Source organism: Protopterus annectens, chromosome 2.part0 (assembly GCF_019279795.1).
Source record: "Protopterus annectens isolate FY-2018-M chromosome 2.part0, PAN1.0, whole genome shotgun sequence".
NCBI classification, from domain to species: Eukaryota; Metazoa; Chordata; order Ceratodontiformes; family Protopteridae; genus Protopterus; species Protopterus annectens.
The window spans coordinates 763,810,611-763,829,059 of record NC_056728.1 but is presented as its reverse complement, the minus strand read 5'-3'; the positions used below and the strand labels follow the sequence as shown (position 1 = coordinate 763,829,059).

The following is an 18,449-nucleotide window of genomic DNA, read 5'->3' as shown; positions in this document are numbered from 1 at the left end:
AAGGAGAAGGTTACGATCAGCTGTCTATCAGGTGTCAGGATCCGTCAGATCACATATGCACTCAAGTCTCTCAAGAAGTACCGTTATGACTCCATCATAGTTCATTTTGGTGTGAATCACTTGAGACATACCTCACTGGACTATATGAAAAGAGAAATGACTGAGTTCTATGAATGTGTGTCCCTGGCAGGTATGTCCCTAGCCTTAAGCAGCATTCTACCCTCACCTAGGATGATACTATAATATAAACAAAAATAATTGACAATTGTCTTAGTTTCGCATGTCATTCTAAGGGGATCCAATTCCTGTCAGCCTGGGATGACATGGTTGATAGACCACATTGCTTTGCCAGAGATGGTCTTTACCTGTCACCTCTAGGCCTTTGGTTACTGGTTAAGGCACATGCATTCCCCATAGTGCCTTTTTTAGACAAGGTTTCAAGAACAAAATTTACAACATGAAAATATCACTCACAAATAAATTAAAGTTTATGTTGCTAAACACTAGGAGTTTAAATCAGAAGCTGCAATCTCTGGAAGCACTCCTCTCCCTGAAGGATGTTGACATCTGTGTAATCACAGAAACTTGGTTCAGGGCCACTAAGAGCACCCCAGCCTTGCATGACTACAATGCCTTCCAGACTTTTAGAGTGCAAAATGAATGTGTGAGAACCAAAGAGAGAGGAGTGTCTGTCTTCATCAAAGATAAATACACCTCTAGACTGGTTAGAGAGGAAAGCTCCATGGAGTTACTCCAAGTTTAACTAACTGTGGGTAAGACCCCCCCCCCCCTTCAAGTCACCGTTAGCTATAGGCCCCCTTCAGTGAACCAAGATACCCAAGCTGTTTATTTGGACCTACTTGAGTCAATCAAATTACAACTAAACACTGTAGTCATGGGCGATTTTAGCTATCCCTCCATTGACTGGAAAACTTATACAAGTAGAAACATGCTTGCACAAAGATTCCTGAACTTTGTTAACACTAATGCCCTGGAACAAACAGTATGCAGCCCCACAAGGGGCTCAAATATTCTTGACCTGGTCCTCACAAACGTGGGTGACTGTTGCACCACCACACGTATAGGACCCTCACTGGTTAAATCTGATCAGAAATCAGTCACTTTTGAAGTAGCTATAAAACCTGAACCCCCTCTTAGGTGAAATCAGGCTAAAAATTGGCATAAATAATTTCCAAGCTCCTGTTCCCACAGATGGCATTGATAGCTATACTAAGGTATACACAAATGCCCTGTACAAACACTTATACAAATGTATTGGCACAGCTGTACCTGATGGGATCAAAACAAGATCCTCAAGAAAAAACAAGCCTCTTTGGTCGTCATCTAGCATTAATAAGTTATACAACAAGAGGAAGAAATTGCTGTCTAAGAATAAAAAAGCGATCCCAGCACTGGAAGAACACCTTCCTATGCTTGAACAAACAAATAGGAAAACTTGTTAAATCCTCTAAGGGCAACTTTGAAAACAATTTAACAACCATAGCTAAGGATAACCATAAGGTATTCTTCAGCTGTATCCGTAACCTAAAAGGTAAGACCCAGACTTGTGCTGAACTAGCTGTGGATGGTATCACACACACTGATCCTGTGAAAATAGCTAACCTATTAGCTGACAGCTTTGGTGAAAATTTCACTCTCCTGTCCCCTCCAAATATTCCACAAAGCATTCCATTACATCTACCCCACCTTGCATCTCCAAAGAGCAAGTCATTAATGCTCTCTCCAAGGCCAAAAACACAGCCCCTATGGGACTGATGGCACCCCAGGTTGCATTTTAAATGGTGTAAAATATGAGTTAGCAACTCTATTAGGTACTCTCTTAAACCACAGCCTGAGTACTGGTTTAGTCCCTGATGAATGGAAGACAGCAACTATCATCCCCCTTCATAAAGAGGGAACAGCAACAGATCCTGGGAACTACAGACCCAGAAGCTTAACCAGTCTTATCTGTAAGACCATGGAACAAATCATCACAGACCTTATAAATAAAGATATAGGTGAACTCCAAACCTTTGATCCAACACAGTTTGGTTTTGTCAAAGGCAGGTCATGCCTGTTAAACCTGGTGGACTTCAAAAATGTCACCAGAGCAACAGACAAAAGCAAATCACTGCATACAGCCTACCTTGATGTAGCCAAGACTAAGTTTGCTGACTGCAAATTACGTGCAATCACTAAATCCCCAAATTATGTCAATATACTTCATGAGGGACTTACACAAATCAATGATCAGTGCCAAAGCCATGGACTCAAACTCAATGCAAAAAAATGCATTATCATCCCCTTCAGTAAAAATTATATCCCTGCAGACTATCATATAAATAATAATACCCTAAGTAGTAACTCAGTAGTGGGAGACTTGGGAACAAGTTGACTGTAGCCTAAACTTTGACCACCGTGTGTCTACTGTGGTAAGGAAGGCATTCTATGTTGCACACCTCATTAGCAAAGGCATTGCCTCAAGAGTGAAAGAGGTTATAACACCCCTGTAATCTACCCTCATCAGGCCAATAATTGAGTACAATGCTCCATTTGGTATGCACCTTACCAGGCATCTACAGCAACCTGAGAGACGTCAGAGATTTCTAACCATGAAAATTCAGGGTCTACAGCACATGTCATACATTGACAGACTGAAGTCACTGTCACTGAACTCAGTAGGGTACAGACTACTTAGAAGATACTTTTGCCTGGCCTACAGACCAATCTTGAATCCAAATCTAATGGAAATGCTGCACATCCACAAGTCAAATGGGATAAAGGTCACCCACTCCAGGGACCTTAACTTGACCTGCAACATAAATAGGACCTGCTGGAGTGACAGATATGTCTCTTAGAGGTTGCCACTCCTCTAGAATAGGCTACCAGTTCACATCCATCAAAGCCTCTCTATGACCCTTTTTAAGCATTGTGTGGATGACTGGATGGGAAACTGTAAATTCTTGCTAGGGCTTTCACCTATGACCCTCCTAGATATGAGCAGTCATTGCTAACTAAGATCTCGAGTTTAGGCAAGATCCTTTATATTGGGTTTCTCTAGTATTATATTGGGTACACGTGGCTAGGCTTACAAAGATCTTTGAGTCAATAGCCCAGTAACCACCTATGAACCTATTTATTTTGCTTTGTAACTAGCTAAGTTTTCAACCATAACCCAGGCCAGCAAGCAAAGACGAGTACAACCATGTTTAAAAGTTGAATAAAAAAAAGAGATATACAAAAGCAATACTGATAGATGAAAATAACAGTGTCAAACAAATACACTTATGTTATTTAAAAAACACATAGAAGGAAAATAAAAAAGATAATACCAGGCCTATCAGAGGCAAAGCATTAGAATATTAGGATATAATACAGAGTCTAACAATTCATGGAGAGTTCATACACACTGTTGTCATTATACCTTTCTTCCCAGTGTGGAAAACAGACTGGACTGCGTTTACAATATGCACATTGCAAATTTGGGTAATCTACCAGTGTAGTACCTAGCAGGATGCACAGTAGCAAATCCCACCCCAAGCACGCCTCCAGGCCAGACTAGGCAGCAGCCGCATGAATATTCATTTGCGGATGGTAGGGGATGTCATTAATATTGAGTACCTGTTGTCGCCTCACAGTAAGATGCTGTCCGGTTCAATTCTCAGCTAGAGCGTCTTCTGCGTGGAGACATACGTGAATGGGTGTACCTTCGTTGAAGGTTGTGCATCAGGGATGGTAACACGGCACGTAAAAATCAACTACCATTCATTAGCGGACCGGAGTTCAGCTGTGGCAACCCCTAACCGAGAAAAGCCGAAAGACACAAAGACCTGTAGGAACACAAGAAGCTATGCTTATAAAATTATTAAGAGACAGTTATTATTACAGACTTACAGAACAACATTATGAATTAAGAAATTCATCAACTATTTGCAATAAAAAACTGCAACAAGACTCTGTTTATTTAGATAAAATACCATTACATTTTAACGGCTGAAAATGTTTCCCGAAAAGTGTAGCAGCACTGTTGCACCACACTTCTTCAGTGTTGAACTGGTCAGCTGGATTTAAGGCATCCACATCTGTACAGAAGTGGGGGGTGTGGGGGGCGCAGTACCCCCACACGAGGGTGCAGGGGGTTTTGCCCCCCTGAAAAAGGAGAAAAAGTAATAATTTCTATGAGGATGGAGTTCGTTGTGTGCATGAATATTTAGCAATTTACATGACGTGACATGTGAATTAGCATGTCTGTCAGTCTTCCTCGATATCCCCACCCACTTGGCGTGCCAATCAATGACAGCACGCCCAAAGCTGCGCTGAACTAAGTGCAAGATACTACACTTGGAGATTACCCAAAATTGTTTCTTATTTAGATCTTTAATGGGTTATTATATTACAGTAGAACAGAAACCATACATATGATATGATACATTATGATATGCCGCATGTCCAGGGCTGCTAAAATCACTGCACTTGAAATTTATTAAGCATTGCCTCCTCTGTTCCTGGAAGGGGTTGACAGTTTGTTATAGTTCTGAAGTCTGAAGAGTAAACTATTCTGCTGGGGTGGGAGCAATTTTACAAAATGCTTTTTGTGTACCAGTGAGTATGTATGTTGGTCTGTGAAGTTGGATTCTAGCTTGCTTTCTAATGTAAAGCATACCTTTGATTTTAAATTTATTATTGAATGGTGGGCAATTAAATTCATTTAGCAAATGAGTGGTTAGAATGCAGAGCAACTTAAGGAAAAATAATCCACTCCTTTCCACTACATACCACCGAATACTGTTCTCTTTGTAACACAATGAATTTCCCCAGCACATTAAAGCTGTATATACCATAGGGTTTTGTTTTCAGCTGTTTGAAAGAGGGAAGTACTATGTTGGGAATACAGAGTACTGACATATAATAGACAAGAAAGTAGAACCTTTATTAACAGCTATTAGAGAATGGACGACCTACAGCACTTTTGCTGTTTAGCGAGTGTAAAAAAAATAAATGAAACAAAAAAAAAAAGTAAGTGTGTGCATGTGTGTGTGTGTGTGTGTGTGTGTGTGTGTGTGTGTGTGTGTGTGTGTGTGTGTGTGTGTGTGTGTGTGACAGAGAGAGAGAGACAGAGACAGAGATAGAGAGAGACTGAGTGAAGAGTGAGAGTGATTGAGTGATCCCTGGCAGCAGCATCAGTTAAGGTATTTACATAAGCCTTGACGATAATTCTCAACCTTTCAGCACAAGAAATCTGGACAGAGCCACAAATAATTGGGGACAAAGGACTAAAAATAGGGACAGATTTTAAATATTGCTCTCATAAACCTAGAAAATTGCTAGAATGATAGGGTTTCCATTATCATGTATGTTCTGAAGGATATGAAGTCTGAAACTCAAATATCTGTCATTATTTAATGGCATCAATCCCCAGTGATTTTCCAGAAAACTACACATCTTATGAGGATGGGACCAAACTTATGAGTCAAACATCTGGACATTCTGAAAAATCTGAACAGTTGAGTGGTATGCTCTGTTGACTGTTAGCTGAAGATATCAGAATAAACCTAAAATAAACAGGGACAAAGGCTCAAAACAAGAACATATTTTACTTGAATATAAGGTTTGTGTTAACATGCATTTTCTAAAACAGAGGTTTACGTGTGAGGGGGAGGGAGGGAGATCGAACACTGGCAGCAGCAGTAATAAAGTGGTTTGCATGCCCCTGGACCTTTCAGCTGAAGGAATCTCGATAAAGCCTAAAATAAAGAGAGAACAAAGGCTCAAAAATAGGAACAAATTTTAATTATTGCTCTTATAAAAATTACAAACTTGCTTAAATAAGAGGATTTGTGTTAGCACAAATTTTCTGAAAAAAATAATAGTCAAACTAAAATGCAAACCATTATTTATTAACTTCAGTTTCCAATGAATGGCAGCAAACCAAACATTTTAGCAGTAAGGGATTAGAAAATAAGGTAAATTCCTGGATATTTTTTTAAGTATTATATTTTGGATGTAAAATGCTTCCTCCAACTCCATTAACATATACTATAGGGGGTTTATATTAATGAGTGAACTTTCAAAAGTTCGACTGTCGTATGGTCGACATCATATGATTGAATTTTTGAAAGTGCAAATGTTTTACAGAGATCTCTGTACAGTGAGGAATGGGAAGATTTCCCTTTTCTGCACTGTAGTGGGATCTCGAAGTTCATATATTTAAAGAGTAGGGGGTGTGGGGGTGTAGGGGGGCTTGGCCCCTGCTTAAAACGTTCAGGTAAGTTATTTGTGTACTTTATTTTTTTATTAGATGTTTGAACTTTTAAAAGTACGATCATATGGTGTCGACCATATGACGGTCGAACTTTTGAAAGTTCGATCATCTAGTACAGATTCTACTACAGCAAGCCTGAAACATTAGGCAGATGAACTATTTTACAACAAAAATATATAAAAAAATAGTAAAAAAAATAAGTAACTAAAACACAACAATTTTACAGACAGCCATGCTCTAAGTGCAATAATACTCTCCAGGGTGTGTGTTATTGTGGAAATAAAAAAAAAAAAAATGAACAAGCACAGGAATCTGTCTTGTTCCAACCTCACCACTATGAGTGTTGAGGAAAAAAACGGACCACTAAGATCACTAGGTTCTCTGTGTTGTCTGTTATTGTGGAAATAACACATACAGTGTCGGGTATCAGAACACCACCTAGGTGGTCATTATTTCCACAATAACACACACCCTGTTGGGCATTATTGCTTGCTTGAACACCATGTCTTGGGTGTCTGAAGTTGTGAGTTATTGTATGATAGCGTTAGCACATCAAGCACATTCTCTTTGTACCGTCATGTGTACTGAGGAAAAGACTTCAGTTTAGTAGAATTTCAAGATTCTTTGGCATGCAGCACATGGTAATCACTTAACAGTACAGTCAGTTATCATTTAACAGTTTAGTTGGGCTAACCTCAGGGATGTACCAAACAATCTTAACTTCAGATTTCTGACAGTTAATAGTTAATCTGCTATAGGGGGCCCAGTCCCATTAGTAGATAGAAGATACCTGTACTTGATTGTTTAGTGTAATACTTGGTCTGTATGCTGTGGGGACAATATCATCAGCAAACAGACTGCAGTCGAGATAGGGTAACAGCCCACATCAACATGCCTATGTCAGTGACAAAGATTTATTCCCTTGAACTCTAAATGTTCTCTATGTGAATGTGCTATTCAGTAGGGAAGCCAAACGTATTTATCGTCTGTGACAGAGAGCAGTGCTCAATGTTTTGAAAAGCGCATTTCTCATCTATAGCGATGGTACTAGTTAATAACCCTTTTCATTACTGGAAGAGATTTGATTGGTTAAGGTGAAGAGTACAGCTGTCATACTTACTTTAGGCAAAATCGATGCATTCAGCCAACTGCACCTGTCACCCCTGGGCTTTCGGATATTGGCAAAGGCTCTTGCTACCCCCATAGTGCCTTTTTTCAGCAAGGCTCAAAAGACAAACCCACGTCCATAGGTATCACAAGGGATAAGAAACTAAGAGTAATGCTACTCAACGCCAGAAGTCTAAACCACAAGATGCACGCACTCAAAACTCTCCTTAGCATGGAGAATATCGATATCTGTGCAGTAACAAAAACCTGGTTCAAGGCTCCCGAGAGCACCCCAGCACTACCAGGTTATACCTCATACCATGCTTTTCGGCCCCAAAACTTGGACCGAACCACAAAAGGAGGAGGAGTATCAATATTCGTGAAAGATACCCACACCTCCAGGTTGGTGGCAGAGCACGAAGTATCAGAGACTATCCATGTGCAACTAACAGTGGGTAAAACTGCCTTCCAGTTTATAGCCTGCTACAGACCACCCTCCCAAACCCAGGAACCCCACTTGGCCTTCCTGAGAACACTGGAAAATATGAAGGTCTCTCCAAACACCATTATATTGGGCGACTTCAACTACCCAAACATAGACTGGGAGAATTACTCTAGCTCCAACACCCTAGCCCAAAGGTTCCTAGAATTTATAAACTCAAATGCTATGGAACAACTTGTTACCACTCCCACAAGAGGGGAAAACATACTGGACCTGATCATCACCAACATGGGGACTCTATGCTCCAGACCAGAAGTGTATCCCTCACTGGTAAGATCAGACCATAAACTAATCTCACTGGATATTCACATCCCGACTCCACCCCCTGCCCCGAAAACCACAGTGAAAAACTTCTCTAAAGCAAATTTCACACTCCTCAAAACCGAGGTGTAATCCTTCAAAGCCCCCGGGCCTGTGGAACATACGGCCCAGACCGCAGAATCCTTTATAAACGCATTCTATGGACACCTTCAGGAATGCATGGATCATGCAATCCCAAATAAAACCAAGACCCAATCCTCCAAAGGCAGACGTCCTGTCTGGTGGACCCCAGCCATAAACAAACTATACAATAGAAGGAGCAAGCTACTATGTGATAGAGCAAAATCCCAAAAAGGGAAGGCATCTCTGATCAGTATTAGCAAAAAACTATGGGCACTCATAAAATCGTCTAAGGCCTGCTTCGAGAGAAAAATTGCACAGGACACTAAGGATAATCACAAGGCTTTCTTTAGTTATGTTAGGAACCTGGGTGGGAATTCCCAGGTATGCTCAGAATTAGTCCAAAATGACAAAAAATACACCAAACCCACAGACATTGCCAACATCCTAGCTGACAGGTTGAGTGCAAATGTCGTCGTCCCCCCCACCAAAAGGGCAAATATCTATCCCAGAAGAGTGCTGCCCCCCTGACATCTCAGATGCTCAGGTAAGAGCTGCCCTCTCCAAAGCAAAAAAACACAGCATCAATGGGACCAGACGGTGTCCCGGGCTGTGTCCTACATGAACTCCAAGAAGAGCTAAACCCAAACATAAAACTACTGTTCAATCTCAGCCTTACTACAGGATATGTACCCAAAGAGTGGCGTCCAGTAACAGTGGTCCCTCTCCACAAAGGTGGTGCCTCAACGGATCCTGAAAACTATCGCCCCATAAGCCTGACTAGCTTGGTCTGCAAAGCTATGGAAAGGATCATCATGGACCTCATAAATAAAGATATTGGGGACCTACAGACACTGGATCCTACCCAGTTCGGCTTTGTTAAGGGCAGATCCTGCCTTTTAAACCTGGTTGATTTCTTTGAAATAGTCACCAAGGCCATTGACGAGGGGAAGTTGGTCCACACAGCCTACCTGGACCTCGCAAAAGCCTTCGATACAATACCCCACTCGGGCATTATAAGCTCACCAGCTTAAATATAAACCCCTATGTAACTAGATGGGTTGCAAACTGGCTCAAGGACAGAACCCACATGGTTAGAATTGCTGGAGCCATGTCAGACTCCAAACCAGTTACAAGTGGCATCCCACAAGGCTCAGTCCTGGGACCTCTCTTGTTTGGTATATATTTCTCGGAGGTACAGGCCAACACGGAAGGACTGTGGCTGACCAAGTACGCAGATGACTGCAAACTGGGTGCCATAATCGACTCTCCAGCTGACACAAGCATCCTCCAAAAGGGCCTCATAGAAACAGACAACTGGTGCCAGAGCCATGGCCTCAAGCTAAATGCCAAAAAGTGTATAGTCATCCCCTTTGGCAAAAACAAAGTGCCCACAAATTACCACATAGGTGGTAATCCATTAAGTACAGAAGAAGTAATTAGGGACCTGGGGACCCAAGTCGATAGCAATCTCTCATTTGACAACCACATGGCCAAAGTGGTTAGAAAAACATTTTATATAGCCCACCTAATCATGAAGGGATTCACATCTAGATCAGGGGAGGTCATCGTGCCTCTTTACTCATCCCTCATCAGGCCCATAATTGAGTACAATGCCCCTTTTGGGATGTACCTTACCAGACACCTGCAGCAACTGGAAAGACCCCAAAAGTACCTCACCAAGAGGATCAAAGGGCTTAAACAGATGCCATATGCTGCCCGGTTAAAGAAACTCCAGCTCTACTCAGTGGCATACCACCTGTTCAGAGGCGATCTGTGCATGACGTATAAAGCCATGTCCAACCCGGAATTAATGGACATGCTGCACCTCAGAAAATCCAAATCCCATCGAGCTACACACTCGAGAGACTTGAACCTCAGCACTGAAATAAACAGGACATGCTGGAGGGACAGATTCATAACCCAGAGGCTCCCTTCACTCTGGAATAAAATCCCAGTCCAGGTTAGGCAGAGTCCCTCATTGACTCTCTTCAAGAGGAATCTTGATGAGTGGATGGGAGATCGTAGGTTTACCCCGGGTATCACTTCTGTGTCACTGTTAGACAGAGACACAGTATACTAACCTCGAAAAAAGGGCATAGCAAAATTAATTTAAAATGGGTGGCGAAAGCCAAACATACTCTGGCTAGGCTTATAAATGCCCTAGGGCAGATAGCCTAGTATGAACCTATGAACCTATGGTACAGAATGAGCCAGAAAGGAAAAAACTTTCTTGATCTGGTGGAAAAGGTCAAAGATGTCCAGGTGATGGTTTCATCATGCTACAGATCATTGCTAAAACTGGCAAAAGGGTAAGAGCACAAAGACAGTGTATGGTGTGTGATTTTAGAAGCATAGATAAAGATAAATTGGGATAAGGTCAAAGATGAGTGAGAAACTGTGACATATTAAGGGAATAAGCAAGCTATGGGACTAGGAGAATAATGCAGTCATCAGGGCTACAGACAAACGTTTGAGAGACACAAATGAAAGGAGTAGACCAGCATGGCTACATGATGATGTGGCTAGTGAGTACAACAAAAGACAGGGCTTATAAGGCAGGAGCTGGAGGGAGACAGACAAAAGTACTACAAAGGAGATAATGGCAAAAAGGCACAAGATGAAAAGGAGGTAGAAGGAAAAGCCAAGAAAAAAGAAAAAAAGAATACTTGAAAAAAGCAAGTACTGAATACATATTTCCTTTCAGTATTTACAAAGAAGGCATGCTGACAATACCATGATTGGAGGGAGGGTACAACGCAGACAGCACTAGACAGACACCAGGATAGGTCCGGAAGATGTGTAGCAAGAACTGGGTACCTTTAGGGAGGACAAAAGTCAAGGGTCAGATGTGGCACATCTCTGAATCCTCAAGAATCTGCCTAGCTCACTAGCAAATCCCATAACAAAAGGGGTTTCAACACAGGAAGTCCGAGAGTGACTAAAAGTCAGTAAGCATGGTACCTTTTATGAAGACAAAAGTATGAGAAAACCCAGCATACTATACATCTGTTAGATTACCAGTAGTGGCAAGAATGATCATGGACACACTTCTGCAGAGAAGGGTAGTAGTATTTCTAGATGACCACAGTCTTTAGGACAAACTTCAGTATGGAGAGGCTGACAACGGACCCACGACTCTGGAGCTAGATTGCAGCATGGATGGATGACAGGACACATAGTTATATTTATAAAGAATCATTGTCTAGAATAAGGAAATTCCCTGGGTTCAATATGCTTCCGTGTCCATCTCACACATAGTTTAAAGAACAGAGAACAGGATCAGTCTCTTCAATAATAATAACACAAAGACAGCTGCAGAGCAATAGAGGATCACAGTCTATGAAACGAGTATTCCAGCGGGAAGAAAGGTGGCAGGTGAAGTCCAGGGAAGAAAAAAGCAAAGTGCTGAACCTGGTTAATGGACATCCTAGTGTGAACTGACAGTTGGAACACAATTTAATATTTCTACAATTGCAGTCCTCCAGAATTGCAGGGGCATATTATTTATATCAACCAACGGAGTAATACAGGAAAACAAACTTTTGGCCTTGTTCATTAACACAGTTGGCCAAGCTGACTTTTACAGAGAGCCACTTAGCAGTATACGTGCCTTAGTCTCATGGCTAATTAACAAAGGTAGCTCCCATGGAATGCTTCATTAGCACTGGCAATACTGCAAAGATACAGCCCCTTATTATACCTTAACAAAGGCAGCAGATTTGAAGGATGCACCTTTACATATAGCTTAATTCAGCATAAACAGTCAAAGGACATACCCCTACTTAAAGGAACACCCCTTGCAGTAATGAAATGCCCCTGCTGTAATAAATAACCCTAACACCAACCATCTTAATGCCCAACCATAACATCTTCAATTTCTCTTTGTAAAGCTATACAAATGTAAACCCATGTTACTGTATATACATTAAGTACATTAGTTTTCATCTTTGCTCTTAATTTATAGAGCTTGATATGCAACTGTAGTACAACTTGTACTCCATTCCATCTTCAGGCCTGCGTTATGACCAAAGAGAGTCATCTGATCGGCCCATATAAAATATGGAAAAAGCAGAGAAAAGCTAAAAAAAACTGTGAATAATCCCCTATGTCACCTGCTGGAATGCCAACTGACTCACAGATATGATGCTGATAATCAAAACAGAGGAAGTTGCCTCCAGAAAGACACCAGTTACCAGTAGATTCCCCTAGGGTTCTGAGATGGGACTTTTCCTGTTTGGCATCTACTTTTCTGAAGTAAAATCCAATACCAAAGGGCTCTGGCTGACTAAGTTTGCAGATGACTGTATTCTTGGAGCAGTCATTGAATCCCCAAATGACTTAGTCATCCAGCAGGAATGTTTGTCTCAAATAAATCATCATCTTCTTTCGGCTGTTTCCATTAGGGGTCACCACAGTGGATCATCTGTTTCCATTTCTTCCTGTCCTCTGCATCTTGCTCTAGTAGACCAATTTCCACCAGCACCTTGTTGGCTTACAGTACTGGTGGTGGTCGTTGTTAACCCAGGCCTCGACCAATCCGATATATAAATATTTACTGGTGTCCGCATGAATTATTTGGCAAAGTTTTACGCCGGATGTCCTTCCTGACGCAACCCTCCCCATTTATCCGTCACAAAGAAATGCACTGGCTTGTGCATCCCCAGTGGTTGGGTTGTTTGTCTCAAATAAATAACGTTTCAAAATCACGGTCTGAAACTAAATGCCAAAAATACATTATTTTATCCTTTGGGAAGTCATCCAGCAGAAAGGTTTGTCTCAAATAAATAACCGGTTTCATAATCATGGTCTGAAACTAAATACCAAAAATGCATTACTGTATCCTTTGGGAAGTCATCTACCACAGGGAACTACCGCATTGACAATATGCCCCTAAGAGCTGAACCAGTTGTTTGGGATTTGGGAAATTATGTGGAGAGTAACCTAACATTTGGCCAACATGTGTCTACTGTTGTAATAAAGTCCTCCTATTTTGCACAACTTACAAACAAAGGGACTGTGTCTAGATCTGGGGATGTCACTGTTCCCCTTTATTCAGCTCTTATTAGGCCAGTCACTGAATGTAATGCTCCTTTGGCATGCATCTGTCCAGACATATGCAACAACTGGAAAACCCACAGAGATACCTTACTAAAAGGATACAAGGCCCAAACAACATGTCCTACATGGACCAACTCAAAGTCCTGTCACTATATTCGGTATCCTACAGACTGCTAAGAGGTGACCTGAGTTTGGCATACAAGGCATCCTGCAGCCCATTACTGGTGGATTTACTGCACATCAGCAAGTTGAATGGCACAATAAATACTTAGCCTAAGTATCTAAACCTCTTCTGCAAAATCAACAGAATCATTTGGAGGGATACATATATTTCACAGAGGATACTACTGCTATGGAACAGACTCCCCATCATCCCTGTCCATTTTCAAGAGCAACTCAGGTCTATGGATGGGAAACATTACATTTCCCCAGGACTGCCCCCAAAGATAAAGGCATCTCCTAAAGGCTTTATCCTATGCACTGGTCTCCTCAAATGATCCATGGTATGATCCCAGTTATACGTATTAGGGCAATATATAATTATCAACCAGGAGATGGGTAAGAGCAGTCTATAACCAAATTGGATTGGTTATTTCAAGCACAAAATGGGGAAACTGGCTAGGCTTAAAATGGCCAGCAACAGCAGCTAACCTAGTACTTACCTATGAACCTATATACTCAATCAGCAACTGTGAATAAAGTAAGCAAAATAAAACTGACTGAAGCAGCCATATGGTGTGCGGTGTACAGCCCCACTATGTTATATGACACAAAGTGATACAATTAACTCTGCTAGACTAAGTATTTAAATGATTATGACCTTTTCATAAAAACACATGCTACACCCTATCTAATTACCACAACAAGCTATGATGCTTTATAGAATTTAATACTACTGCAACTGTCTTTCAACAGGAACTATAACATACTGTAAAAATGTGCATGCATTACACACACGCGCACACATGCACACACACTTGTTCATTTTTTATAACTGTCATTGGTGTCTTCCACTGTTTAACTGTAAACTTTATTTGATTGCCTGGAAAAGTTTAACTACATTCCAAAATTGGAATTTCAATATCTGAGTATTCAAGCACTGAGGCAGCATCTCATAGTTGAGACACTATAGATTGCATGACTTCTGAATGTTGTGGAAGACATTTTTTCATGGAAAATCATAACTGCACTTTTTAGTCAATGAGAATGTCATTCATGTCAAGTTTTCTTTTGTATTTTTGATTTCACAGAGATCTGAAGTTGGATAACCTACTAATTGACAGCGATGGAAATATTAAAATAGCAGATTTTGGGTTTGCCAGGCCTGTAGAAAACCAGAATCTTAGTAGAACATTCTGTGGAACACGCTCATATATGCCTCCTGAAGTTCTTCTTCGAGAAAGCTACAATCCCTTTCTCTTTGACATGTGGAGTTTAGGGACCATCCTCTATATCTTAGTTACTGACCAATTTCCATTTGAAGATGATAACATGGGAGTGTTTGTCAGAAAACTGCAGAAAGGGGTCCACTTCCCAGCACAGAAACGCATCCCACAAGACTGCAAGGTGGGCTATTATTTAGTCTGACCCTTCTTCCTCTTTCTCTTTAATGTTCTTCTTTAAAAAACACAGAAATTATGACACTGCAACTTGTAATATTACTGTTTTCAAAAACAAAGGACTAGGCTGTTTAACAACTATCTGGAGGTAAAGCAGCAACTGTTTTATATGTGATATGTGATGTGGCAAAAATGCAGTAAGGAATTAAATTAAATCTGGATTTATGACAGGCACACCATTTAATTGCAGAATGCCATCTGCAGTAGAGAATTGCAGGACAAAATCCTGCTATCACATATACATCAGTTCTATGGTGCCTGATTCATCAGCTGTCTCAGTAATCACAGGCACTTGCATTTATCTGTATTTTTTTATAATTCTCTTTTTGGTCCCGCTGAACTTAATGACTATCAGAAGGTGGTTCATGCCTCTTCTTCCCTCAGTCCCCTGTAAATCAAATAGAATGTCCTTCCTAGACTAGGGTTAGGCTGCTGACATGGATTCAAAGCTAACATTGCTTTCAATCATCTTTGAGGAGGGGAGGGAGATGAGATCAAGTCATCCCCACCTTGCATCATCTTCTCCTAACCTCCAGGGTGCTTCTTATGGCCTCTTGTATTAGAGGCAACATGGGATATATGCAAATGACCCTTTAAGGACATCAGATGTTTCAGCTATATGTTTAAGGTTTAAGGAATCACACAGTGGAAATTCTAGCCTTGCTAGATTTTTATTTTGTTTTTTTTACTGATTATTTTTTCTGTGTGACCTTTTCACCCTTTGTTTTAGTTTGTTGGTTAGGATATTTTGCAGGGACCATGTGTTTCTAAACGTTAGCCAAACATTCCACATATGCTGTGCTGATGATGCAAAAAGAAGGCTGAAACATGCATGTCCACAACTAGTGGGGTTTGGCTTTATTCGCCTGAATTTGCCCATGAATAGACTAAAAAAGAAAAGTCATGGACAATCAGAAATGCCATATATCTGAAACACGTGGTGTCCTTAAAAGGTAATTTGCAAATATCCCATGCTGCCTCTAATACAAGCAGTTTAAGAATCACATAGTGGAAAGTCTACCCTTGCTAGATTTATCTTTTGGTTTTTACTGATTGTTTTTTTTTGTGTGTGTGACTTTTTCACTCATTGTTTCAATTGGAAGTGCAGAAACTGATATTTTCAAGATTTACTGTGCAAAATAATACAAAATATGCATATCTCTAGAACAAGCTGACACAGCCGCAGTCACACAGGGTGCTGTGATTTTTTTTTTCCCCTTAATAATTGAATCCTAAATGATTCAATGTGACTCCTGATGAAGACAATAGCAAACTGATTTTCTAATGTACTCTGCTTGATATAAGAAATTGTACATGCAATGAAACATAAAACAAATCTCCATTATTGTCCAGAATTCACATCTTTACTACCCCAAAACTCTTCAAAGTCAAACAGATGACCCATATTCTGAACAGGACAAATATTTAGGTTCATAGGTTAGTATTAGGCTAGGTGCCCTTGTGGGCCATTTTTAAGCCTAGGCAATTTCCCTCAAATGTGAGAATCAAACCCTGCACCTTATGTCTGTGAGGTAAACATATTAACCATTATGCCAACCCTCAAACCCCTCTGCTCTGTGAAGATCAAAAAAAAAAAAAAAAACAGAGACAACCTGTACTTCTTAATGGTATATCAGCAAAGTAGAGTATACATTAATTTTCATATATACTAATATGCCTAGATGACTGCGGTGGTGGTGCTGCGGTAGCGTTGTCACATCACAGTTAGACGTTGCCTGTTCGATTCTCAGTTAGAGCGTCTTCTGTGTGACGACATGCATGAATGGGCATTCCTTCGTTGAAGGTTGTGCATTAGGCCCGGCAAGCCAGCATGTAAAACTCTAGTGCCAATCATTAGCGGACCGGAGTTCCGCTGTGGCGACCCCTAACCTGGAAAAGCCGAAAGACACAACAACTAATATGCCTAGATGAAATATTACAGAAAAGCAATTGCAGAGAATCAATTAAGAGGAATGAAAAGATTTTCAGTAAAATTATCCTAAAAGTTAAATAATATATAGAATCCAAACCCAGCAGAAACATGAACTTCCTGCTATTTACATTACAAATAACAGATGAGAACAACAGAGCCAAATTTGTCATATCTGAGACCCAATGGCCAAGTCTGCGATGCTATGGAAATTGCTCTTTTCCCCAAGATGTTTCAGTTTAGAGTTAGACCCTCATTACCCCAGCTAAAACATTTTAACGTCTATATCACAAGGCAAAACTTCACCAAGTAAACATATATTTTTCAAATATCTTTTCGGTATACTAAATCTTATTTCTCAAAAAGCAGCAGAACAGTAGACATTTACCTTTGGCCAGTTCTACTGTAATCCAAAATTGGTGTTTACAAACATCCTATTAAACACAATTTTTGTACTTATACAAATTAATATTTATGTCACATAACATTCAAGCTGCAGTTTAATAACTTAAGTTCTTGTACATCAGATACTAGTTATAAAATGCAGAAATTCTCAACAACCCTAATCTAAAACAAGCAGTTTTAACAGACAGCTCTCTGTATCCACAGTGCTTAACACATATTGTCAGAATCTCTTCTCCCTGCCTTACCCTTTCAGTCCCCTAAACCCCTTTCAGAGGGCAGAGTTCAGAAACTAAGTTTATCCTGATGTTTTACACAGCAATAATCTTTCTACCCAAAAATGGCCATACAAAGCCAACATGTTTTTTTCACATGAATCTGCTTTTTGTCCCTTTCCTCTCTGCAATGTCCCCTCTCCCTCCAAAAGATAGACGTTTGTTTAACTTCTCTCTTTCACGTTATTTCATCCATCAACTTGAGCAGTACTCAGAATTCTTTCAGAATCGCTGAAGGGTCAGTATCTCTCTCTCTCTCTCTCTCTCTCTCTCTCTCTCTCTCTCTCTGGCTCTCTCTGACTTTCTCTCTCTCTCTCTCTCTCTCTCTCTCTCTCTCTCTCTCTCTCTCTCCACATTATTTCAAAATTATATATTTAAAAGTAAAGTGAGATAAAAACTTCAAGTGAAGAATAACATTTTGTAATTTTTTCCTTCCTTCCAGGTACTCATTGGGAAGCTACTGACAGATGCCTCAAAACGCATCACATCAGAGGTGGTACTGGAACAACCATGGATACGAAAACTGAATCAAGACAGACAGACTGTTGACAGCACACCAAAGAAGGAATCTCTACCTGTTCCCATGCAGCCAAAACAGCGTCCTCCACTAAGGCACTTTGTCAAGCTGCCTGAAGCCTGCTTTTACAAAAAACCACGGCCTCCTCTTAGGCCCATAAATGGTTTCCCTAAATATATCAGATAACCTTACGGTATAGGTAGTCAGACCAAAGAAGTCTTGTGGAGATATTCTGAATAAGCTTTATTTTTTTTAATTTTTGGCTGATAACAGTTTAAATAGTCCTGTAGTTATGTTATGCTAAGAAACAGAAAATAATGAAAAAACAAAATAGCAGTATATTATCTTGAGAAACAACATTTTAACATATTGTGCAACCTCTTTTTTTAACTA

The 18,449-nt window shown here is 40.4% G+C and overlaps 1 protein-coding gene across 1 annotated transcript in view; it reads left to right on the top strand.

Annotated features, from left to right (window-relative positions):
- The window catches only part of LOC122792782 (testis-specific serine/threonine-protein kinase 4-like), a 69,432-nt gene extending 51,190 nt beyond the window's left edge, over nucleotides 1–18,242 (top strand). The window contains exons 3-4 of the mRNA XM_044060352.1: nucleotides 14,564–14,879; nucleotides 17,982–18,242. Of these exons, the coding sequence (XP_043916287.1) occupies nucleotides 14,564–14,879; nucleotides 17,982–18,242 (577 nt within the window). The remainder of the gene's footprint in view (nucleotides 1–14,563; nucleotides 14,880–17,981) is intronic.
- Nucleotides 18,243–18,449: the final 207 nt, after the last annotated feature.